Consider the following 25,597-nt stretch of genomic DNA (forward strand, 5'->3'; position numbering starts at 1 on the left):
ACACCTTGGTATATGTCACCCATCCTGGTATATATGTCTCTTATCCTCTGCTCTATCCTGGTATATATGTCCCTTCTCCTGGGAAAAACATAAATTATTCTACTCACCTTCCCTCCATGGCATTCTCTTCTGAAGCCTGCAGCTGATTTGAGTGTGCAAGTTACACGGGCGTATGACGTCGCTGCCATGCGCCATCCCCCAGTCAAAAGTTTGGACACACCAGTTTATGCAGTGTTTTTTCTTGTTCTTCTTGTAATGTGCACATTGAAGATTCAGACTGATGGCAGCAAATCTACAAAGCGACACATATGGAAACAAGGAGTTAAGAGACACGTGAAACAAGACAAAATATGTGTTAAATTTTGGATTTCTCAAAGTACTTCAGTGTTATTTTGATGTTAGCTTTACACAATCTTGGCATTCTCTCAAGCAACTTAATCTGGCACTCACTTGGAATGGCTTCCAATAAATAGGTATACCTTATCAAGAATTCATTTTTCACTACTTTTCAGAAACTCTGTGCCACCATTGGGCACAATTCAATACAGTGCAGGACCCTATTCCACAATTCTTCTAAGCCAGAATATGGTAAGAACTGCTCAACTAAGTAAAGAGAAAAAAACAGTCCATCATCTGTCACAACTGGCATAGGCCACAGGGTCAAAAAAGATACCTCGGACAGACTTGGCAAGAGCCGCATCGTCTGGCAGATTCCAGAGGAACCCCAACCAACCTTTGACCCCTGTACAAGGCTCTGTTCCTACAACAGGGTTGAGTGGATTGCTTGCATGGAAGGGCTGGTCTAAGAAGAGCAAACCAGAGGCAGGAATGGTTGTCAAGCAGGGTCAGAACCAAAAGATCATGTCATGTACAAAATCGTACAGCTAGTGTAGCGTGTAGTCAAAAGTCAAGCCGAGGTCAAACAACAAGAATAATCAGAACAACAAACAGGCGCAGAACACAGCAGTATACACCAGAACAGCAATGCTATTGACTTGCAGTGGAGTCAGAGTTTTAGGGGTTTGAAGGGAACCTGTCACCAGGAATAACGCTGTTAACCTGCAGATATGGGATTAATGTGCAGTGTAACAGCGTTATGCTGTCCGGCCCCTGCACGCAGTCAAATGCAGCGGGGAGAAAATGATCTTTATTCTCCCCACCAGCATTCGGTATTCAGTCATAGGGGCGGTGGTGGTTCCGTCACACTCTGAGTATGCAGAGCCGCCGCTGTAACAGCGCCCAGGCCCTGACTGACAGCCGGCCGCAATGCAGGGCGAGTATCAGGTAGAGCTGAGGGCGTAGTTACAGTGCTGCTCTTTATACTCAGAGCGGTGACTGATCCACGCCACCCCCGCCTCCATGACTGAAACCGAATGCTGGCGTAGAGAATAAAGATAATTTTCTCCCCACTGCATTCTGCGGCGTGCTGGCCCCGGACAGCATCATAACGCTGTTAACCTGAAGATTAACCCCATATCTGCAGGCTAACAGCATTATTCCCGGTGACAGGTTCCCTTTAAAAGGCTGACTGTCTCGCCCAGGGCTCTCGGGAATGACTGATCAAAACCTAGACCAAAATTAACCCCAAATCTCCTTCATAATGCAGCACCAAAACTCCCAGGGAAAAAATAGGACTGGCGCCAAAGCTGAAACAGAAGAGGCACAAACCAGCATAGATGTTAAATCATTACTTTAAGACATGAAGGTCAATCAGTTTGTAAAATTAGGCACAAATTACAAATATGCACCAGCGCTGCCACTAATGCCTCTTCGGATAATCGGCACTCTTCTTTTTTGCCTTGAGAGCCCGTAACTAGTGATGTCACAAAGTGCGCAGGGCAGCAATTTTTTCAAACATGTGTCTGAGCAAGCATGGCCAGCTGGAACGCTGCCAACACTGTTTGTCCAGCACAGCACGGATTCAAGGTACAATATCCACCACACTTTCATGGATCATACCAGAGATCGCCATTCAGTACGGAGGACTTTAAACGCCATCCATACAGAGTCTACTCATATTGACAGGTAGGCGCTCATCAGCCCATTCTTATTAGTATTCACCACAGGTGTATTTAGCGAATATGATCGTTATTTTCCAGTTTGGAAAATTGCTAGAACCTTGAAGATATCCTCAAGTGCAGTCATGAAAACCATCAATCTCTGTTAAAAAAAAAACAGCTCTCATAAGGCCCACCATAAGAAAGGAAGACCAGGACTTATCCCTTCTGCAGAAAATAAGTTCATCAGAGTTACCAGCCTTAGAAACTGCAAATTGATTTCTCCTCATATAACAGCCTTCATAAATGATGCACAGACATATCTCAGCATCTACGGTTCAGAGGAGACCGAAAGAATCAGGCCTTAATGGTTGAATTGCTGCAAAGAAGTTACTAGAGATTTACTTGGAGCAAGCAACACAAGTGATGTCCATTAGAACAGTGGCCTCGCAAGGTGTCTCTTTGGGGATGTGGGCCCTTGGCCCCCTCACTCCCAACACAGGCCTGGCATGTGCCTACCAGTTGTGATTTTACAACCAAGGGGTTGATGGGGCCTTTTTGTTATTTGTGGCCTCACCTGAAATGTGCTGCTGATGTCGGCTTATTATAAAGCGAGGGGGAAATTCAAGTCACCGTGAGCACATGTAATGTCTGATGGTGTCACTGTTAGTTGTCTGCGCTTGGAAGATATCACATTAGAAGCTGCACACCGCCACACGAGTAGTAATAATGAGAGGGCATACTTATATTTGCTCTACATGACATTGCGACACGTAATCACAAAAAACTCATACTTTGTAAGTTTTCGATTTTGTTTGCCTCATTCATAGCTCTCCTTGGCTGCCGATTGGACACATTAAAAAATGCGTCCAAACTTTTGACCAGCACTGTGTTAAGCTCTGCCAGAGGAGATTCCAGTGTTACAGCAGTATTTACCACTGCCGATATCATTGTAAAGCAGGTGCAGGAGAGCTGTACATTTTTTCCCAATGCATTGCAAAGGATGAAAATCGCACTTACATCCACAGCATAAACTTACTTGCCCCATTTCTCAAACTTGCAAATTTTGTCAATTAATGCTGTGGATATTTTTTGCAGTATGCGGAGTCAGCGGAAAATGGGCACCATATTTGTTCATTTGGAACATGGCCTTAATCGTCGATAAGAATAAAACAAACAATGAGGGCAATAATTGAGTGTTTTTTTGTGGTTTTCTATAAAAAATGTTAATTACAAAGCAAACATGAGTGTGAATTGAGCCTTATATGTATGCTTGGTTGTGAGGTATATTGTCATCATTCCCTATTCTTTTTTCTCTGCAGGTTATTTTTGAGGCACTACACAATCAGGAACCACGTGGTTATGTGGTGGGTTGGATCATTGCCATTAGCTTACTAGTCGGGATCCTCATATTTCTTTTGCTGGCTGTACTGCTGTGGAAGGTGAGCTACAAAGAAACCCTGAGGAAATGAGATGCTAATTGTAGCTATGTGAACCCGTCCAAGGCTGATTCCATTGCATGTAGGAGTTAGATCTTTGTTAAGTGGTTAATGAAAAGTCATGCCTGCAATGGACTGGCTACATTGAAATAAAAGTCATCTTGTTTTTTGTTATTTTTAGTTTTCATTTTCATTTCAAGTAATGGGCTGCTTCACCTCATTTTCCGATAAACATAAAAGTGAAAAGTTGGAGCGATACATATATGTGAACTAGTAGTAAAATGCGGGCCCTGCTGCAAATTTTTTTTACATTTTACATTTTTTACATACTAACATTTCCAACTACATTTATTTTTGATCTTAAGTGCAGGCAAATCCTAGACAAGTGCTTCTCACTTAATTAGAATATCATCAAAAAGTTAATTTATTTCAGTTCTTCTATACAAAAAATGAAACTCAATTATTATATAGAGTCATTACAAACAGAGTGATCTATTTCAAGTGTTAATTTCTGTTACTGTTGATGATTATGAAGAAAAACAAATTGCAACACAGTTTTTGCAGAGCGCTCAGATGAAAGTCGCAGGGGGCCAGTGGTGAAGAAAATAAAAACCTTTAATCCACAACCACCAAGACTTTCATCTGAGCGCTCTGCAGACTGCATTGCAATTTTTTTTTCTTCACACTCCATCCCTCCCTTGGGGGAATACAGCTAGAGCTGCTACAGATGGACCGCTTGTAACTCCCCTTACCTGCCGACAGGACTATTCCTGTTGTGAATTCTGCTCTTGGGCTCCCTCCTGTGGCTTTGAGTGGTATAGCTGCTTCTTGGATTTAGCATCAGCAGCTGCTCCCACTGATCGTCTTTCTGGCTCGGCTATTTTAGTCTGGCCTTATTCCTCAATCAATGCCAGTTGTCAATTGTTCCTGCTTGGAGCCACTGCTCTTTTGGATTTCCCTGACTCTCTGTCCAGATCAGCAAAGATAAGTCCTTGCTTGTCCTTTTGCAGTCCATTTGTTGTGGACTTTATTGTTCAGCACATTCTATGTTTTGCTCATTTGTCCAGCTTATCAGTATGGATCTATTCAGCTAAGCTGGAAGCTCTGGGCTGCAGGTTTTGCCCTCCACACCTTTAGTCAGGTGTGGAGATTTTTGCATATCTCTGCGGTGGACTTTTTCTAGTTTTTATTACTGACCGCACAGTGTTCTTTCCTTACTATGTATATAGCTAGAAGTGGCCTCCTTTGCTAAATCTTGTTTCATACTACGTATGTCATTTCCTTCTCCTCTCACTGTCAATATTTGTGGGGGGCTGTCCTATCCTTTGGGGATTTTCTCTGAGGCAAGAAAGCTTTCCTGTTTCTACCTTTAGGGGTAGCTAGTTCTCCGGCTGTGACGAGGTGTCCAGGGAGTGACAGGAACATCCCACGGCTACTGCTAGTGTTGTGTTAAGATCAGGAACTACGGTCTGTATAGTTACCACCTGCTCAGAGCTAGTCGCATGTCGCTCCTAAATTACCAGTCCATAACAGTACAACTGGCCAAAAATGAGTTGAATGCATCTCAAAAGAAGGAAAAGAAAAAGAGTTCTGAGCCATTTTTTTTTTCTTTAGTCTGTTTTGTCATTTTCCTTCCTCTTAATCTCTGGGTGGATTTGGGCGCGGACATGGATGTTCAGGGTTTGTTTTCTCGTGTGGATCAGCTTGCTGCAAGAGTTCAGATTATCCAAGATTATGTTGTTCAGACTCCAGCCTTAGAGTGTTGTGAATTCCGCTCTTGGGCTCCCTCCGGTGGTTATAAGTAGCATTTTTGTGAGTTCTGCTCTTGGGCTCCCTCCTGTGGTTTTGAGTGGTATGGCTGCTTCTTGGATTTAGCATCAGCAGCTGTTTTCACTGATCGTCTTTCTGGCTCTGCTATATTAGTCTGGCCTTTTCCCTAATTCAATGCCAGTTGTCAATTGTTGAGCTTGGAGTCATGGCTCTCTGAGGATTTCCCTGTCACTCTGACCATTTCAGCAAAGCTAAGTCCTTGCTTGTCTTTTTGCAGTTCACTTGTTGTGGACTTTGTTGTTTAGCACTTTCTATGTTTTGCTCATTTGTCCAGCTTATCAGTATGTATCTAGTCAGCTAAGCTGGAAGCTCTGGGTAGCAGAGTTTGCCCTCCACACCTTTAGTCAGGTGTGGAGATTTTTGCATTTCTCTGCGGTGGACTTTTTCTAGTTTTTATTACTGACCGCACAGTGTTCGGTCCTGTACTAATTCTTTCTAGCTAGTAGTGGCCTCCTTTGCTAAATCTTGTTTCATACTACGTATGTCATTTCCTTCTCCTCTCACAGTCATTATTTGTGGGGGGCTGTCCTATCCATTGGGGATTTTCTCTGAGGCAAGATAGCTTTCCTATTTCTACCTTTAGGGGTAGCTAGATCTCCGGCTGTGACGAGGTGTCCAGGGAGTGACAGGAACATCCCACGGCTACTGCTAGTGTCTGTGTTAAGATCAGGATCTGCGGTCTGTATAGTTACCACCTGCTCAGAGCTAGTCGCATGTCGCTCCTTAATCACCAGACCATAACAGTACAACTGGCCAAAAATGAGCTGAATGCATCTCAAAAGAAGGAAAAGAAAAAGAGTTCTGAGCCTTTTTTTTTTTCTTTAGTCTGTTTTGTCTTTTTCCTTCCTTTTAATCTCTGGGTGATTCAGGATTTAGATGCGGGCATGGATGTTCAGGGGTTGTTTTCTCGTGTGGATCAGCTTGCTGCAAGAGTACAGAGTATTCAAGATTATGTTCAGACTCCGGCCTTAGAGCCTAGAATTCCTACTCCAGATTTGTTTTACGGGGATAGATCTAAGTTTTTGAACTTTAAAAATAACTGCAAATTGTTTTTTGCTCTGAAACCCCGTTCCTCTGGTGACCCCATTCAGCAAGTAAAAATAGTTATTTCTCTGCTGCGTGGTGACCCTCAGGACTGGGCATTCTCCCTTGAGTCAGGGGATCTGGCATTGCTTAATGTAGATGCATTTTTTCAATCGCTTGGATTATTGTATGACGAACCTAACTCTGTAGAGCATGCTGAGAAAACACTGTTGGCCCTGTGTCAGGGTCAGGAAGCGGCAGAATTATACTGCCAGAAATTTAGAAAATGGTCAGTGCTCACTAAATGGAATGAGGACGCTCTGGCAGCAATTTTCAGAAAGGGTCTTTCTGAAGCCCTTAAAGATGTTATGGTGGGGTTCCCCACGCCTGTTGGTTTGAGCAAATCTATGTCTCTGGCCATTCAGATTGATCGGCGCCTGCGCGAGCGCAAAGTGGTGCACCATATGGCAGCGTCCTCGGAGCAGAGTCCTGAGGCCATGCAATGTGATAGGATTTTGACTAGAGCGGAACACAGGGGATACAGACGTCAGAATGGGCTGTGTTTTTACTGTGGTGATTCTGCTCATGCTATTTCTGATTGCCCTAAGCGTATTAAGAAGGTCGCTAGATCTGTTACCATTAGTACTGTGCAGCCTAAGTTTCTCCTGTCTGTGACCCTGATTTGCTCATTGTCATCTTTCTCTGTCATGGCATTTGTGGATTCAGGCGCTGCTCTGAACTTAATGGACTTAGAATTCGCTAGGCGCTGTGGCTTTTCTTTGCAGCCTTTGCAGAGTCCCATACCCTTAAAAAGTATTGATGCTACACCGTTGGCCAAGAATAAACCTCAGTATTGGACTCAGCTGACTATGTGCATGGCTCCAGCATATCAGGAAGATTGCCGTTTTCTGGTGTTGCATAACTTACATGATGTTCTTGTGCTGGGTTTTCCATGGTTACAAGTACACAATCCAGTGCTGGATTGGAAATCAATGTCTGTGACTAGTTGGGGTTGTCAAGGGGTACATAGTGACGTTCCTTTAATGTCAATTTCCTCTTCCCCCTCTTCTGATGTTCCTAAATTTTTGTCAGATTTCCAGGATGTATTCGATGAGCCCAAGTCCTGTTCCCTTCCTCCACATAGGTACTGTGATTGTGCTATTGACTTGATTCCAGGCTCTAAGTTCCCTAAGGGCCGACTTTTCAACCTGTCTGTGCCAGAACATACCGCTATGCGGAGCTATGTTAAGGAGTCCTTGGAGAAGGGGCATATTCGGCCGTCTTCGTCACCATTGGGAGCGGGATTCTTTTTTGTTGCCAAGAAGGATGGCTCCTTGAGACCCTGTATTGATTATCGCCTTCTTAATAAGATCACGGTCAAATTCCAATACCCTTTACCTTTGCTCTCTGATTTGTTTGCTCGGATTAAGGGGGCTAGTTGGTTTACCAAGATTGACCTTCGAGGGGCATATAATCTTGTTCGTATTAAACAGGGTGACGAATGGAAAACTGCATTTAATACGCCTGAAGGCCATTTTGAATACCTGGTGATGCCTTTCGGGCTTTCTAATGCTCCTTCTGTATTTCAGTCCTTCATGCATGACATTTTCCGCAATTATCTTGATAAATTCTTGATTGTGTATTTGGATGATATTTTGATTTTTTCCAATGATTGGGAGTCTCATGTGAAGCAGGTCAGGATGGTATTCCAGATCCTTCGTGATAATGCTCTATTTGTGAAGGGGTCTAAGTGCCTATTTGGAGTTCAGAAGGTCTCTTTTTTGGGGTTTATTTTTTCTCCTTCGTCTATAGAAATGGATCCTGTTAAGGTCCAAGCCATTCATGACTGGATTCAACCCACATCTGTGAAGAGCCTTCAGAAATTTTTGGGCTTTGCTAATTTTTATCGCCGTTTCATTGCCAACTTCTCTAGTGTGGTTAAGCCCCTGACCGATTTAACGAAGAAAGGCGCTGATGTGACAAATTGGTCCTCTGAGGCTGTTGAGGCCTTTCAGGAGCTTAAGCGCCGATTTACTTCTGCCCCTGTCTTGCGTCAGCCGGATGTGTCTCTTCCTTTTCAGGTTGAGGTTGACGCTTCTGAGATTGGGGCAGGGGCCATTTTGTCACAGAGGAATTCTGATGGTTCCTTGATGAAACCATGTGCCTTCTTTTCCCGAATGTTTTCGCCTGCGGAACGCAACTATGATGTCGGCAATCGGGAGTTGTTGGCTATGAAGTGGGCATTTGAGGAGTGGCGACATTGGCTTGAGGGGGCCAAGCACCGTATTGTGGTCTTGACCGATCATAAGAATCTTATTTACCTCGAGTCGGCCAAGCGGCTGAACCCTAGACAGGCTCGATGGTCCCTGTTTTTCTCCCGTTTCGATTTTGTGGTTTCATATCTTCCGGGATCTAAGAATGTTAAAGCGGATGCCCTCTCTAGGAGTTTTTTGCCTGATTCTCCTGGAGTTCTTGAGCCGGTTGGCATTCTTAGGGAAGGGGTGATTCTTTCTGCCATCTCCCCTGTTTTACGGTGGGTGCTTCAGGAATTTCAGGCTGATAAACCTGACCGCTGTCCTGTGGGGAAGCTGTTTGTTCCTGATAGATGGACAAGTAAGGTAATTTCTGAGGTCCATTGTTCGGTGTTGGCCGGTTCCTGGGATTTTTGGTACCAGAGATTTGGTGGCTAGGTCCTTTTGGTGGCCTTCCTTGTCGCGGGATGTGCATTCTTTTGTGCAGTCCTGTGGGACTTGTGCCCGGGCTAAGCCTTGCTGTTCTCGCGCTAGTGGGTTGCTTTTGCCTTTGCCTGTCCCTGAGAGGCCCTGGACGCATATTTCCATGGATTTTATTTCAGATCTACCTGTGTCCCAGAGGATGTCTGTTATCTGGGTGGTTTGTGACCGGTTCTCTAAAATGGTCCATTTGGTACCTTTGCCTAAATTGCCTTCCTCCTCTGATTTGGTTCCATTATTTTTTCAGCATGTGGTTCGTTTGCATGGCATTCCAGAGAATATTGTGTCTGACAGAGGTTCCCAGTTTGTTTCCAGGTTTTGGCGGGCCTTTTGTGCTAAGATGGGCATTAATTTGTCTTTTTCTTCGGCGTTCCATCCTCAGACAAATGGCCAAACTGAGTGAACTAACCAAACCTTGGAAACCTATTTGAGATGCTTTGTGTCTGCTGATCAGGATGATTGGGTGGCTTTCTTGCCGTTGGCCGAGTTTGCCCTTAATAATCGGGCCAGTTCGGCTACTTTGGTTTCGCCTTTCTTTTGTAATTTTGGTTTCCATCCTCGTTTTTTTTCAGGGCAGGTTAAGCCTTCTGATTGTCCTGGTGTGGATTCTGTGATGGACAGGTTGCAGCAGATTTGGACTCATGTGGTAGACAATTTGACGTTGTCTCAGGAAAAGGCTCAGCGTTTTGCTAACCGCCGTCGGTGTGTTGGTCCTCGGCTTCGTGTGGGGGATTTGGTCTGGTTATCCTCTCGTCATGTTCCTATTAAGGTTTCTTCCCCTAAGTTCAAGCCTCGGTTTATTGGTCCTTATAAGATTTCTGAGATTATCAATCCAGTGTCTTTTCGTTTGGCCCTTCCAGCCTCTTTTGCCATCCACAATGTTTTCCATAGATCTTTGTTGCGGAGATATGTGGTACCCGTTGTTCCATCTGTTGATCCTCCTGCCCCGGTGTTGGTTGAGGGGGAGTTGGAATATGTGGTTGAGAAAATTTTGGATTCTCGTTTTTCGAGGCGGAGGCTTCAGTATCTTGTCAAGTGGAAGGGTTATGGCCAGGAGGATAATTCTTGGGTTGTTGCCTCCGTTGTCCATGCCGCCGATTTGGTTCGTGCTTTTCATTTGGCTCGTCCTGATCAGCCTGCGGGCTCTGGTGAGGGTTCGGTGACCCCTCCTCAAGGGGTGGTACTGTTGTGAGTTCCGCTCTTGGGCTCCCCCCGGTGGTTATAAGTAGGATTTTTGTGAGTTCTGCTCTTGGGCTCCCTCCTGTGGTTTTGAGTGGTATGGCTGCTTCTTGGATTTAGCATCAGCAGCTGTTTTCACTGATCGTCTTTCTGGCTCTGCTATATTAGTCTGGCCTTTTCCCTAATTCAATGCCAGTTGTCAATTGTTGAGCTTGGAGTCATGGCTCTCTGAGGATTTCCCTGTCACTCTGACCATTTCAGCAAAGCTAAGTCCTTGCTTGTCTTTTTGCAGTTCACTTGTTGTGGACTTTGTTGTTTAGCACTTTCTATGTTTTGCTCATTTGTCCAGCTTATCAGTATGTATCTAGTCAGCTAAGCTGGAAGCTCTGGGCAGCAGAGTTTGCCCTCCACACCTTTAGTCAGGTGTGGAGATTTTTGCATTTCTCTGCGGTGGACTTTTTCTAGTTTTTATTACTGACCGCACAGTGTTCGGTCCTGTACTAATTCTTTCTAGCTAGTAGTGGCCTCCTTTGCTAAATCTTGTTTCATACTACGTATGTCATTTCCTTCTCCTCTCACAGTCATTATTTGTGGGGGGCTGTCCTATCCATTGGGGATTTTCTCTGAGGCAAGATAGCTTTCCTATTTCTACCTTTAGGGATAGCTAGATCTCCGGCTGTGACGAGGTGTCCAGGGAGTGACAGGAACATCCCACGGCTACTGCTAGTGTCTGTGTTAAGATCAGGATCTGCGGTCTGTATAGTTACCACCTGCTCAGAGCTAGTTGCATGTCGCTCCTTAATCACCAGACCATAACATTAGAGCCTAGAATTCCTACTCCAGATTTGTTTTACGGGGATAGATCTAAGTTTTTGAACTTTAAAAATAACTGCAAATTTTTTTTTGCTCTGAAACCCCGTTCCTCTGGTGACCCCACTCAGCAAGTTAAAATAGTTATTTCTCTGCTGCGTGGTGACCCTCAGGACTGGGCATTCTCCCTTGAGTCAGGGGATCCGGCATTGCTTAATGTAGATGCATTTTTTCAATCGCTCGGATTATTGTGTGACGAACCTAACTCTGTGGATCATGCGGAAAGAACCTTGTTGGCTCTGTGCCAGGGTCAGGAAGCGGCAGAATTATACTGCCAGAAATTTAGAAAATGGTCTGTGCTCACTAAATGGAATGAGGACGCTCTGGCAGCAATTTTCAGAAAGGGTCTTTCTGAAGCCCTTAAAGATGTTATGGTGGGGTTCCCCATGCCTGTTTGTCTGAGCGAATCTATGTCTCTAGCCATTCAGATCGATCGGCGCCTGTGCGAGCGCAAACTGGTGCACCATATGGCAGCATCCTCTGAACAGAGTCCTGAGCCTATGCAATGTGATAGGATTCTGACTAGAGCGGAACAGAGGGGATACAGACGTCAGAATTGGCTGTGTTTTTACTTTGGTGATTCAGTTCATACTATCTCTGATTGCCCTAAGCGTATTAAGAGGGTCGCTAGATCTGTTACCATTAGTACTGTACAGCCTAAGTTTCTCCTGTCTGTGACCCTGATTTGCTCATTGTCATCTTTCTCTGTCATGGCATTTGTGGATTCAGGCGCTGCCCTGAACTTAATGGACTTAGAATTTGCCAGGTGCTGTGGTTTTTCTTTGCAGCCTTTGCAGAGCCCTATTCCTTTGAGGGGTATTGATGTTACACCGTTGGCCAAGAATAAACCTCAGTATTGGACTCAGCTGACTATGTGCATGGCTCCAGCACATCAGGAGGATTGTCGTTTTCTGGTGTTGCATAATTTACATGATGTTGTTGTACTGGGTTTTCCATGGTTACAAGTACACAATCCAGTGTTGAATTGGAAATCGATGTCTGTGACTAGTTGGGGTTGTCAAGGGGTACATAGTGACGTTCCTTTAATGTCAATTTCCTCTTCCCCCTCTTCTGATGTTCCTGAATTTTTGTCAGATTTCCAGGATGTATTCGATGAGCCCAAGTCCTGTTCCCTTCCTCCACATAGGTACTGTGATTGTGCTATTGACTTGATTCCAGGCTCTAAGCTCCCTAAGGGCCGACTTTTCAACCTGTCTGTGCCAGAACATACCGCTATGCGGAGCTATGTTAAGAAGTCCTTGGAGAAGGGGCATATTCGGCCATCTTCGTCACCATTGGGAGCGGGATTCTTTTTTGTTGCCAAGAAGGATGGCTCCTTGAGACCCTGTATTGATTATCGCCTTTTTAATAAGATCACGGTCAAATTCCAATACCCTTTACCTTTGCTCTCTGATTTGTTTGCTCGGATTAAGGGGGCTAGTTGGTTTACCAAGATTGACCTTCGAGGGGCATATAATCTTGTTCGTATTAAACAGGGTGACGAATGGAAAACTGCATTTAATACGCCCGAAGGCCATTTTGAATACCTGGTGATGCCTTTCGGGCTTTCTAATGCTCCTTCTGTATTTCAGTCCTTCATGCATGACATTTTCCGCAATTATCTTGATAAATTCTTGATTGTGTATTTGGATGATATTTTGATTTTTTCCAATGATTGGGAGTCTCATGTGAAGCAGGTCAGGATGGTATTCCAGATCCTTCGTGATAATACTCTATTTGTGAAGGGGTCTAAGTGCCTATTTGGAGTTCAGAAGGTCTCTTTTTTGGGGTTTATTTTTTCTCCTTTGTCTATAGAAATAGATCCTTTTAAGGTCCAAGCCATTCATGACTGGATTCAACCCACATCTGTGAAGAGCCTTCAGAAATTTTTGGGCTTTGCTAATTTTTATCGCCGTTTCATTGCCAACTTCTCTAGTGTGGTTAAGCCCCTGACCGATTTAACGAAGAAAGGCGCTGATGTGACAAATTGGTCCTCTGAGGCTGTTGAGGCCTTTCAGGAGCTTAAGCGCCGATTTACTTCTGCCCCTGTCTTGCGTCAGCCGGATGTGTCTCTTCCTTTTCAGGTTGAGGTTGACGCTTCTGAGATTGGGGCAGGGGCCTTTTTGTCACAGAGGAATTCTGATGGTTCCTTGATGAAACCATGTGCCTTCTTTTCCCGAAAGTTTTCGCCTGCGGAACGCAACTATGATGTCGGCAATCGGGAGTTGTTGGCTATGAAGTGGGCATTTGAGGAGTGGCGACATTGGCTTGAGGGGGCCAAGCACCGTATTGTGGTCTTGACCGATCATAAGAATCTGATTTACCTCGAGTCGGCCAAGCGGCTGAACCCTAGACAGGCTCGATGGTCCCTGTTTTTCTCCCGTTTCGATTTTGTGGTTTCATATCTTCCGGGATCTAAGAATGTTAAAGCGGATGCCCTCTCTAGGAGTTTTTTGCCTGATTCTCCTGGAGTTCTTGAGCCGGTTGGCATTCTTAGGGAAGGGGTGATTCTTTCTGCCATCTCCCCTGATTTACGGTGGGTGCTTCAGGAATTTCAGGCTGATAAACCTGACCGCTGTCCTGTGGGGAAGCTGTTTGTTCCTGATAGATGGACAAGTAAGGTCATTTCTGAGGTCCATTGTTCGGTGTTGGCTGGTCATCCTGGGATTTTTGGTACCAGAGATTTGGTGGCTAGGTCCTTTTGGTGGCCTTCCTTGTCGCGGGATGTGCGTTCTTTTGTGCAGTCCTGTGGGACTTGTGCCCGGGCTAAGCCTTGCTGTTCTCGCGCTAGTGGGTTGCTTTTGCCTTTGCCTGTCCCTGAGAGGCCCTGGACGCATATTTCCATGGATTTTATTTCGGATCTACCTGTGTCCCAGAGGATGTCTGTTATCTGGGTGGTTTGTGACCGGTTCTCTAAAATGGTCCATTTGGTACCTTTGCCTAAATTGCCTTCCTCCTCTGATTTGGTTCCATTGTTTTTTCAGCATGTGGTTCGTTTGCATGGCATTCCGGAAAATATTGTGTCTGACAGAGGTTCCCAGTTTGTTTCCAGGTTTTGGCGGGCCTTTTGTGCTAGGATGGGCATTAATTTGTCTTTTTCTTCGGCTTTCCATCCTCAGACAAAAGGCCAAACTGAGGGAACTAATCAAACCTTGGAAACCTATTTGAGATGCTTTGTGTCTGCTGATCAGGATGATTGGGTGGCTTTCTTGCCGTTGGCCGAGTTTGCCCTTAATAATCGGGCCAGTTCGGCTACTTTGGTTTCGCCTTTTTTTTGTAATTTTGGTTTCCATCCTCGTTTTTCTTCAGGGCAGGTTGAGCCTTCTGATTGTCCTGGTGTAGATTCTGTGATGGACAGGTTACAGCAGATTTGCACTCATGTGGTAGACAATTTGACGTTGTCTCAGGAAAAGGCTCAGCATTTTGCTAACCGCCGTCGGTGTGTTGGTCCTCGGCTTCGTGTGGGGGATTTAGTCTGGTTATCTTCTCGTCATGTTCCTATGAAGGTTTCTTCCCCTAAGTTCAAGCCTCGGTTTATTGGTCCTTATAAGATCTCTGAGATTATCAATCCAGTGTCTTTTCGTTTGGCCCTTCCAGCCTCTTTTGCCATCCACAATGTTTTCCATAGATCTTTGTTGCAGAGATATGTGGTACCCGTTGTTCCCTCTGTTGATCCTCCTGCCCCGGTGTTGGTTGAGGGGGAGTTGGAATATGTGGTTGAGAAAATTTCGGATTCTCGTTTTTCGAGGCGGAGGCTTCAGTATCTTGTTAAGTGGAAGGGTTATGGCCAGGAGGATAATTCTTGGCTGGTTGCCTCCGATGTCCATGCTGCCGATTTGGTTCGTGCTTTTCACTTGGCTCGTCCTGATCGGCCTGGGGGCTCTGGTGAGGGTTCGGTGACCCCTCCTCAATGGGGGGGGTACTGTTGTGAATTCCGCTCTTGGGCTCCCTCCGGTGGTTGTAAGTAGCACTTTTGTGAATTCTGCTCTTGGGCTCCCTCCTGTGGTTTTGAGTGGTATAGCTGCTTGTTGGATTTAGCATCAGCAGCTGCTCCCACTGATCGTCTTTCTGGCTCGTCTATTGTAGTCTGGCCTTATTCCTCAATCAATGCCAGTTGTCAATTGTTCCTGCTTGGAGCCACTGCTCTTTTGGATTTCCCTGACTCTCTGTCCAGTTCAGCAAAGATAAGTCCTTGCTTGTCCTTTTGCAGTCCATTTGTTGTGGACTTTATTGTTCAGCACATTCTATGTTTTGCTCATTTGTCCAGCTTATCAGTATGGATCTATTCAGCTAAGCTGGAAGCTCTGGGCTGCAGATTTTGCCCTCCACACCTTTAGTCAGGTGTGGAGATTTTTGCATATCTCTGCGGTGGACTTTTTCTAGTTTTTATTACTAGTTTTTAGCACAGTGTTCTTTCCTTACTATGTATATAGCTAGAAGTGGCCTCCTTTGCTAAATCTTGTTTCATACTACGTATGTCATTTCCTTCTCCTCTCACTGTCAATATTTATGTGGGGCTGTCCTATCCTTTGGGGATTTTCTCTGAGGCAAGATAGCTTTCCTGTTTCTACCTTTAGGGGTAGCTAGTTCTCCGGCTGTGACGAGGTGTCCAGGGAGTGACAGGAACATCCCACGGCTACTGCTAGTGTTGTGTTAAGATCAGGAACTGCGGTCTGTATAGTTACCACCTGCTCAGAGCTAGTCGCATGTCGCTCCTAAATTACCAGTCCATAACATATTCCCCAGCGCTCCCCCAGACGGCGCTTCATTTCCTCTCAATGCTGATGATTATGGCTTACAGCCAATGAAAACCCAAGAGTCATTATCTCAGTAAATTAGAATACTTTATAACACCAGCTTGAAAAATGATTTTAAAATCTGAAATGTTGGACTACTGAAATGTATGTTCAGTAAATGCATTCAATACTTGTTCGGGGCTCCTTTTGCATCAATTGCTGCATCAATGTGGCGTGGCATGGAGGCGATCAGCCTGTGGCACTGCTGAGGTGTTATGGAAGCCCAGGTTGCTTTGATAGCAGCCTTCAGCTCATCTGCATTGTTGGGTCTGGCGTCTCTCATCTTCCTCTTGACAATACCCCACAGATTCTCTATGGGGTTAAGGTCAGGCGAGTTTGCTGGCCAATCAAGCACAGTGATACTGTTGTTTTTAAACCAGGTATTGGTACTTTTGGCAGTGTGGACAGGTGCCAAGTCCAGCTGGAGAATGAAATTTCATTTCCAAAAAGCTTGTCTGCAGAGGGAAGCATGAAGAGCTCTCAAATTTCCTGATAGATGGCTGGGCTGACTTTGTTCTTGATAAAACACAGTGGACCTACATGAGCAGATGTCATGGCTCCCCAAACCATCACTGATTGTGGAAACTTCACACTAGACCTCAAGCAGCTTGGATTGTGTGCCTCTCCACTTCACTATATTCCATTTAAGTCTGCGGTTATCCAGCTTGCTTGTGCAACCACTTTTTCCTTCCATTCAACCTTCCATTAATATGCTTGGATACAGCACTTTGTGAAGAGCCAGCTTCTTTAGCAGTGACCTTTTGTGGCTTACCCTCCTTGTGGAGTGTGTCAATGACTGCCTTCTGGACATCTGTCAAGTCAGCAGTCTTCCCCATGATTGTGGAGCCTACGGAAACAGACTAAGGGATTCCTAAATGCTTAGGAAGCCTTTGCAGGTGTTTTTTGTTAATTATTCTAATTTGCTGAGATAATGACTTTTGGGTTTTCATTGGCTGTAACCATAATCATCAACAAGCAGAAATAATCACTTGAAATAGATCACTCAACTTTTTGATGATATTCTAATTTAGTGAGAAGCACGTGTATGTATACTTTTAATAAGACTGAATCAGTGTCCCTCTGAGACTTTCAGCCCTGTTTATTAATATTTTTCGGCCAGAATTCTATTGTAGAACCCATCAATAAGTCACAATATTTTCATGCTGCTTGAAAGTTGTACACAAATATTTCGACATTTGGAGTTTACATGCCAGTCTCAGCCAGCAATGCCAATATAGGCTTAGCATAAGTGAGCTTGGGCATTGGTACCCCATGTACACTTGTCTTGTCTAAAAAATACTGTACATCTTTACCAAGCAGTAGAGGACAGGCAGAAAAAAATTGTGACTGCAGAATCAGAATACACTGAGTTTGTTTGTAGACTCACAGGACTATAAACAACAAAGAAGCCAGATATTAAAACAGTAGGAGACATTCAACCAAGATTATTTGCAAAATGGCTTCATGTTTTTTTTCCAGGATTCATTGGAACAACAAAAATATGGTTCCAAAAGTGGCTTTTCCCTCTGAAAGTTATTCTGGAATGTAAAGCTTTGGTGAATTAACCAGTCAAATACTGTACTTATAAAACTTTGTGTGCTTCTTGGGATGTTAGACACACCATGAATTCTTTTATGTTAATAACTATGGTAGGAAGTTGTGTAAAAACTTTTGGAATACTGACACACTGAGATTAGGTGTTAGCAGCTATGAAGCCATTGTAAAAAAAAGTGAAGCTTCTTAGCAGGGATATGGGACACTTTACAGTGATTCTGTGTGGAATCAGGACTTTATAGAATATGTTAGAAAATATGAAGTGCTTTTTATTAAGGAACTTAATCCAAGCTGATTTGAAAACCCCTTAATAGAGCTGCTTCTGCTATGTCTCCTGGCATTCTATTGAATTCCTTTGGCTGATGTGCTTGTGAAAAAAACCATTCCAAGATGCATTCCTTGATTTTGCCTTTGTGGATATCCTATTACTCATTTTATTGTGACTCATTTCCCAATTTCTGCCCTGGAAATAATTAATGGCTAATAATAAATGGCACCCCAGCCACATTGCATTAATGAGGGAGTCAAGTCTTTTTACAAACCCTCTGAGTCCAGTTTCAGGTGAAGGAAACTGAGTTCAAAATAGAATACAGAATAGTTCATTTCGTCTCTTTAGCTTAGAATGCTTGGATGAACTTTTATAGCTGTAAATGTTATTTTCAGCTGCATATGCACCATATGGAAGTTCTGTACTGTAAATTATTACTATCACATCTCCTGCTGGAATGCATTAGATGCATGAATGTACTTGATAGCTCCGAAATAGAGATGAAAAGAAGGTCTCCAAGAATACAAGAAATAACACTTTATTAGCAGTATCATTTTTATGTTGTATGAGAATAATCCTGTTCTGTTATAGAGATGCTAAATAAGTAGTATTGGATACATTAGACTGCAATGCTTTCTCATCTAAAGTATTGAAAGTGCGGACTAGTAATGAATGTATTAAAATGTCATGCTGGGGCATACAAGTCTTGTGGCCCATAGCAGTTGTCCTAATTGGGCCCACCACCCTTCCTATAAAAAAAAAAAAATTGGTGTCACAGGAGATCATATCTCATGACTTTGCAGCACTTACCAAGTAGTTTTGGTCCTATTGAAGCCCCTTAGAGTTCCAACGCACTAAGATGGAGAAAGCTGAAGGCACCTTGTTCCATCATTGATTTATACTGTATCTGCATTCAAGATGCAGATACATTTGAAAGTGTGATACCGGCCAGTGGCTGCGTGGTCTGCAGCTATTAGTGGTACTCCACTGGTTACATAAAAAAGATGGCTACTTAAAGGGGTGGAAAAAATGAAAATCTAGCAGCAGTTTCTTATGTTAAAAGCCTTGTCTATTTAGCAAAAAATGTAAAAATTGAAAAGTCGCAACTCCACATCCAAATAAACCTTACAAAATTGTGCAAATGTGTTTCAGACAACTGCCCTGAATCTTTGTAATGATTAACTACAGTCGTCTGTAAAGTGTTTGCACAATGTTTTAAGGTTTACCATAGAGTTGTTGTCTCAAGTTACAAGGATTTCACGTTTAAATGGTCTGTCTGGAAAGAATTAATATTGATACTCGATTGGGCAATGTATATTTAAGTGGAATAATGATATTTTTCATGTAAGGATGATCTTTGATCAGAAATATATTTTTGTTTGGGTAAAGGAAAAAAACACTATAGAGCAGAAAAATGGACACAGCAGAATGGGAACCATAAGGAGGTATAGGGTTGCATCACTTTTTAGTATTAGAAAAAAAGATATGGCATACAGTGGCATGTACAAGTTTGGGCGCTCCTGGTCAAAATTACTGTTATTCTGAACAGTTTAGCAAGTTGAAGATGAAATAATCCCTATAAGGACTAAAGTTAAAGATGACACATTTCCTTTGTATTTTAGGCAAAAAAAATTACAATATTTTACATATTAAAAATTACAAAAAGGTAAATGGGCTGATGCAAAAGGTTTGGCACCTTCATGGTTAGTACCTAGTTTCACCCCATTTTTAAAGTATCACAGCTTGTAAGCACTTTTTGTAGCCAGACAAGAGTCTTTCAGTTCTTGTTTAAGGGATTTTCATCTATTGTTCCTTGGAAAATTTTTCAAATTCTGTGAGATTCCAATTCTGTGAGATTGCATGCACTGATCAAAGGTGCCCAAACATTTACATGCCACTGTATCCTTCTGTTATTTGTGTATGGTGTGAATAAAGCATTAGTCAGTTCTAGCTCTTTTCACAGTAAACTACTTTCATTAGATCTTCTTACATGTGCAGTTCTTAAGGCGCCCACCTCTTAACCCCTTCATGACCTTGGGATTTTCCATTTTTCCGTGTTCGTTTTTCGCTCCCCTCCTTCCCAGAGCCATAACTTTTTTATTTTTCCGTCAATTTGGCCATGTGAGGGCTTATTTTTTGCGGGACCAGTTGTACTTTTGAACAACATCATTGGTTTTAGCATGACGTGTACTAGAAAACGGGAAAAAAATTCCAAGTGCGGTGAAATTGCAAAAAAAGTGCAATCTCACACTGGTTTTTTGTTTGGCTTTTTTGCTAGGTTCATTAAATGCTAAAACTGACCTGCCATTATGATACTACAGGTCAGTACGAGTTTATAGACACCTAACATGACTAGGTTCTTTTTTATCTAAGTGGTGAAAAAAAATTCCAAACTTTGCTAAAAAAAAAAAAAAAAAATTGGCGCCATTTTCCGATATCTGTAGCGTCTCCATTTTTCGTGATCTGGGGTCGGGTGAGGTCTTATTTTTTGCGTGCCTAGCTGGCGTTTTTAATGATACCATTTTGGTGCAGATACGTTCTTTTGATTGCCCGTTATTGCATTTTAATGCAATGTCGCGGCGACCAAAAAAACGTAATTCTGGCGTTTCAAATTTTTTTCTCGCTACGCTGTTTAGCGATCAGGTTAATGCTTTTTTTATTGATAGATTGGGCGATTCTGAACGCGGCGATACCAAATATGTGTAGATTTGATTTTTTTTATTGATTTATTTTGAATGGGGCGAAAGGGGGTTGATTTAAACTTTTATATTTTTTTTATTTTTTTCACATTTTTTTTAACTTTTTTTTTTTTACTTTTGCCATGCTTCAATAGCCTCCATAGAAGGCTAGAAGCAGGCATAACCCGATCGCCTCTGCTACATAGCAGCGATCTGATGTTCGCTGCTATGCAGCAGAATTGCAGGTGTGCTGTGAGCGCCGACCACAGGGTGGCGCTCACAGCTACCGAGGATCAGTAACCATAGAGGTCTCAAGGACCTCTATGGTTACAATGCTGAAGCATCGCCGACCTCCGATCATGTGATGGGGGTCGGCGATGCGCTCATTTCCGGCCGCCCGGCCGGAAGCGGTAGGTAAATGCCGCTGTCTGCGTTTGACAGCAGCATTTAACTAGTTAATAGGCGCGGGCAGATTGCGATTCTGCCCGCGCCTATTACGGGCACATGTCAGCTGTTAGAAACAGCTGACATGTCCCGGCTTTGATGCGGGCTCACCGCCAGAGCCAGCATCAAAGCGGGGCTTCTGACCTCGAACGTACTATCCCGTCCGAGGTCAGAAAGGGGTTAAAGAATTATAAAGAGTAGTATACAGCACTCCTAATTTCAGAACAGGTGCACAAGTAGAGTATCCAGCCCGTGTATAGCAATATAAAAAGAACTTGGCACTCAAATTGATGAGCGGTGAAACAGTCTCTTTATATTGTTGCAATGAAAAGTTTGAACGTTTTCGGTCTTAAAGGGCCACTGTCACCCCCTCCAGCCGTTATAAACTAAAAGAGCCACCTTGTGCAGCAGTAATGCTGCATTCTAACAAGGTGGCTCTTTTAGTTTTTGGTGCATGTAGTCCCAAAATAAAGTGTTTTATAACTTCTTCAAAATACCTGTCTTTCGCCAGGGAGGCAGGTCCTCACCCCCCTGCTTGAAACGCCACACTGCCGTCATTCAAATCTTCAGGGGCGCCGGGCGTCGCCCCCTCCGCACTGTTTTTGCATGAAATCCGGCGCCTGCGCTGTGTAGTACTGTCTGGTGCAGGCGCAGTGAGCTCTGGCCATCTCACGTCACAGCCAGGCTTGCAGACTGCGCCTGTGCGGCCAGTGCGGCCACCCACCTTGTGAATCCCAGCCCCGCAGTGTGTTATGCATTATGCAGAGTGCGGGGCTGGGATTCACACGCAGGGCGGCCGCACAGGTGAGAGGGGGACATCTGGAAGATGCTCCTATTCTGGCACTTGGCCACTCTCTTCCCACTCCCGTGTAGCGGTGGGATATGGGGTAATGAAGGGTTAATGTCACCTTGCTATTGTAAGGTGACATTAAGCCAGATTAATAATGGAGAGGCGTCAATTATGACACTTATCCATTATTAATCCAATAGTACGAAATGGTTAATAAAACACACACACATTATTTAAAAGTATTTTAATGAAATAAAGACACAGGGTGTTGTAAAATTTTATTATTCTCTTTATCCACCTGAAGACCCTCGTTCTGTAAAAAAGGAAAAATAAAAAACAACAATATCCCATACCTTCTGTCGTTCAGGTCACGTCCCACGATGTAAATCCATCTGAAGGGGTTAAATCATTTTACACCCAGGAGCTCTGCTAATGCAGTGCTCGTGGTTGTAAAACCCCGGGGAATTAATGGAGTGCAGGGGAATGACCTGTAGTTACCTTGAGTCGCGGTGATGCGCCCCCTGCTGGATGTCCTCATATGAACTCGAGCGTGGGAAAAATTCCCAGGCTCCAGTTCTTGAGGACATCCAGCAGAGGGCGCATCACTGCAACTCAAGGTAACTACAGGTCACCCTGCTTTCCATTCATTCCCCGGGTTTTTACAAGCAGGGGCGGCTGCATTAACAGGCTTCTACTTGTAAAATTAGTTAACCCTTTCAGATGGATTTACAATGTGGGACAGAATGACGGAAGGTATGGAATATTGTTGTTTGTTTTTTTTAACTTTGTTTCAGGTGACAAGGGTCTTCAGGTGGATTAAAAGTCTAATAAAATATTACAACAACATGTGTCTTTATTTCATTAACCCCTTAATCCCATATGACGTACTATCCCGTCAAGGTGACCTGGGACTTAATTCCCGGTGACGGGATAGTACGTCATACGCGATCGGCCGCGCTCACGGGGGGAGCGCGGCCGATCGCGGCCGGGTGTCAGCTGCCTATCGCAGCTGACATCCGGCACTATGTGCCAGGAGCGGTCACGGACCGCCCCCGGCACATTAACCCCCGGCACACCGCGATCAAACATGATCGCAGTGTACCGGCGGTATAGGGAAGCATCGCGCAGGGAGGGGGCTCCCTGCGGGCTTCCCTGAGACCCCCGGAGCAACGCGATGTGATCGCGTTGCTGCGAGGGTCTCCTACCTTCTTCCTCCCTGCAGGTCCCGGATCCAAGATGGCCGCGGCATCCGGGTCCTGCAGGGAGAAAGGTGGCGCTCAGAGCAGGCGCTGGTAAGCCTGCAGCCCTGCACAGCAGATCGTCGATCTGACAGAGTGCTGTGCACACTGTCAGATCAATGATCTGTAATGTCCCCCCCTGGGACAAAGTAAAAAAGTAAAAAAAAAATTTTTCCACATGTGTAAAAAAAAAAAAAAAAAAAAAAATCCTAAATAAATAATAAAAAAAATATATATAGTATTCCCATAAATACATTTCTTTATCTAAATAAAAAAAACAAAACAATAAAAGTACACATATTTAGTATCGCCGCGTCCGTAACGACCCAACCTATAAAACTGCCCCACTAGTTAACCCCTTCAGTAAACACCGTAAGAGAAAAAAAAAAAAAACGAGGCAAAAAACAACGCTTTATTACCATACCGCCGAACAAAAAGAGGAATAACACGCGATCAAAAAGACTGATATAAATAATCATGGTACCGCTGAAAACGTCATCTTGTCCCGCAAAAAACGAGCTGCCATATAGCATCATCAGCAAAAAAATAAAAAAGTTATAGTCCTGAGAATAAAGCGATACCAAAATAATTATTTTTTCTATAGTTTTTATCGTATAAAAGCGCCAAAACATAAAAAAATGATATAAATGAGGTATCGCTGTAATCGTACTGATCCGTCGAACAAAACTGCTTTATCAATTTTACCAAACGCGGAACGGTATAAACGCCTCTCCCAAAAGAAATTCATGAATAGCAGGTTTTTGGTCATTCTGCCTCACAAAAATCGGAATAAAAAGTGATCAAAAACGGTCACGTGTCCGAAAATGTTACCAATAAAAACGTCAACTCGTCCAGCAAAAAACAAGACCTCACATGACTCTGGAGCAAAATGTGGAAAAATTATAGGTCTCAAAATGTGGAGACGCAAAAACTTTTTTGCTATAAAAAGCGTCGCTGGTTTCACACTTGCGTTTTTGTCTGCAGCGTTTTTTGCACAAAAAAACGCATGCGTTTTTTCCCTATATTTAACATTGAAAACGCATGCGTTTTTTTGTACGCATTTGGTCGCGTTTTCAAACGCATGCGTTTTTTTTCTGCATGTGTTCATTTTCAGAAATACAACCTGCAGTATTTTCTTGCGTTTTTAAGCACATGCGTTTGTTTGCGTTAAAAACGCATGCGTTTTTATCGAAAAAAAACAGAAAACACACTGAAAAGCCACCCACCACCATCAAGGTGATAAAGGGATCCAAACCCTAACCCTAACTCTATCCCTAACCTCACCCCTAACCGTTTAATGAACATTTTCTGACAGTCATAGTGCCACGTATTTCAGTGCCACGTATTTCAGTGCCACGTATTTCAGTGCCACGTATTTCAGTGCCACGTATCACGTATTTCAGTGCCACGTGTTTCAGTGCCACGTATTTAAGTGTCACGTATTTCAGTGCCACGTATCACATATTTCAGTGCCACATATTTTAGTGCCACGTATTTAAGTACCACATATTTCAGTGCCACGTATTTCAGTGCCACGTATTTCAGTGCCACGTATTTCAGTGCCACGTATTTCAGTGCCACGTATTTCAGTGCCACGTATCACGTATTTCAGTGCCACGTGTTTCAGTGCCACGTGTTTCAGTGCCACGTATTTCAGTGCCACGTATTTCAGTGCCACGTATTTCAGTGCCACGTATTTCAGTGCCACATATCACGTATTTCAGTGCCACGTATTTCAGTGCCACGTATTTCAGTGCCACGTATTTCAGTGCCACGTATCACGTATTTCAGTGCCACGTATTTCAGTGCCACGTATTTCAGTGCCACGTATTTCAGTGCCACGTATCACGTATTTCAGTGCCACGTATTTCAGTGCCACATATTTCAGTGCCACGTATTTCAGTCACGTTTAGGGTTAGGGGTAGGGTTAGGGTTAGGGCTAGGGTTGGAGGTAAAGTTAGGGTTAGGGTTGGGGCTAAAGTTACGGTTGGGGCTAAAGTTAGGGTTAGGGTTTGGATTACATTTACGGTTTGGATTAGGGTTGGGATTAGAATTATGGGTGTGTCAGGGCTAGGGGTGTGGTTAGGGTTACCGTTGGGATTAGGGTTAGGGGTGTGTTTGGGTTAGGGTTTCAGGTAGAATTGGGAAATTTCCACTGTCCAGGCACATCAGGGGCTCTCCAAACGGGACATGGCGTCCAATCTCAATTCCAGCCAATTCTGCGTTGAAAAAGTAAAACAGTGCTCCTTCCCTTCCGAGCTCTCCCGTGCGCCCAAAAAGGGGTTTACCCCAACATATGGGTTATCAGCGTACTCGGGACAAATTGATCAACAACTTCTGGGGTCCAAGTTCTCTTGTTATCCTTGGGAAAATAAAAATTTGGGGGGCTAAAAATCATTTTTGTGGGAAAAAAAAGATGTTTTATTTTCACGGCTCTGCGTTATAAACTGTAGTGAAACACTTGGGGGTTCAAAGTTCTCACAACACATCTAGATACGTTCCTTGGGAGGTCTAGTTTCCAATATGGGGTCACTTGTGGGGGGTTTGTACTGTTTGGGTACATCAGGGGCTCTGCAAATGCAACGTGACGCCTGCAGACCAATCCATTTAAGGCTGCATTCCAAATGGCGCTCCTTCCCTTCCGAGCTCTGTCATGCGCCCAAACAGTGGTTCCCCCCCACATATGGGGTATCAGCGTACTCAGGACAAATTGGACAACAACTTTTGGGGTCTAATTTATCCTGATACCCTTGTGAAAA

General features: G+C 43.8%; 1 protein-coding gene across 1 annotated transcript in view; it reads left to right on the plus strand.

Moving 5' to 3' along the window:
* Positions 1-25,597, plus strand: part of ITGA9 (integrin subunit alpha 9) — an 823,989-nt gene that overhangs the window by 788,512 nt on the left and 9,880 nt on the right. The window contains exon 27 of the mRNA XM_077269347.1: positions 3,320-3,439. Within this exon, the coding sequence (XP_077125462.1) occupies positions 3,320-3,439 (120 nt within the window). The remainder of the gene's footprint in view (positions 1-3,319; positions 3,440-25,597) is intronic.

The sequence above is a fragment of the Ranitomeya variabilis genome, chromosome 6 (genome assembly GCF_051348905.1).
Source record: "Ranitomeya variabilis isolate aRanVar5 chromosome 6, aRanVar5.hap1, whole genome shotgun sequence".
NCBI lineage: Eukaryota > Metazoa > Chordata > Amphibia > Anura > Dendrobatidae > Ranitomeya > Ranitomeya variabilis.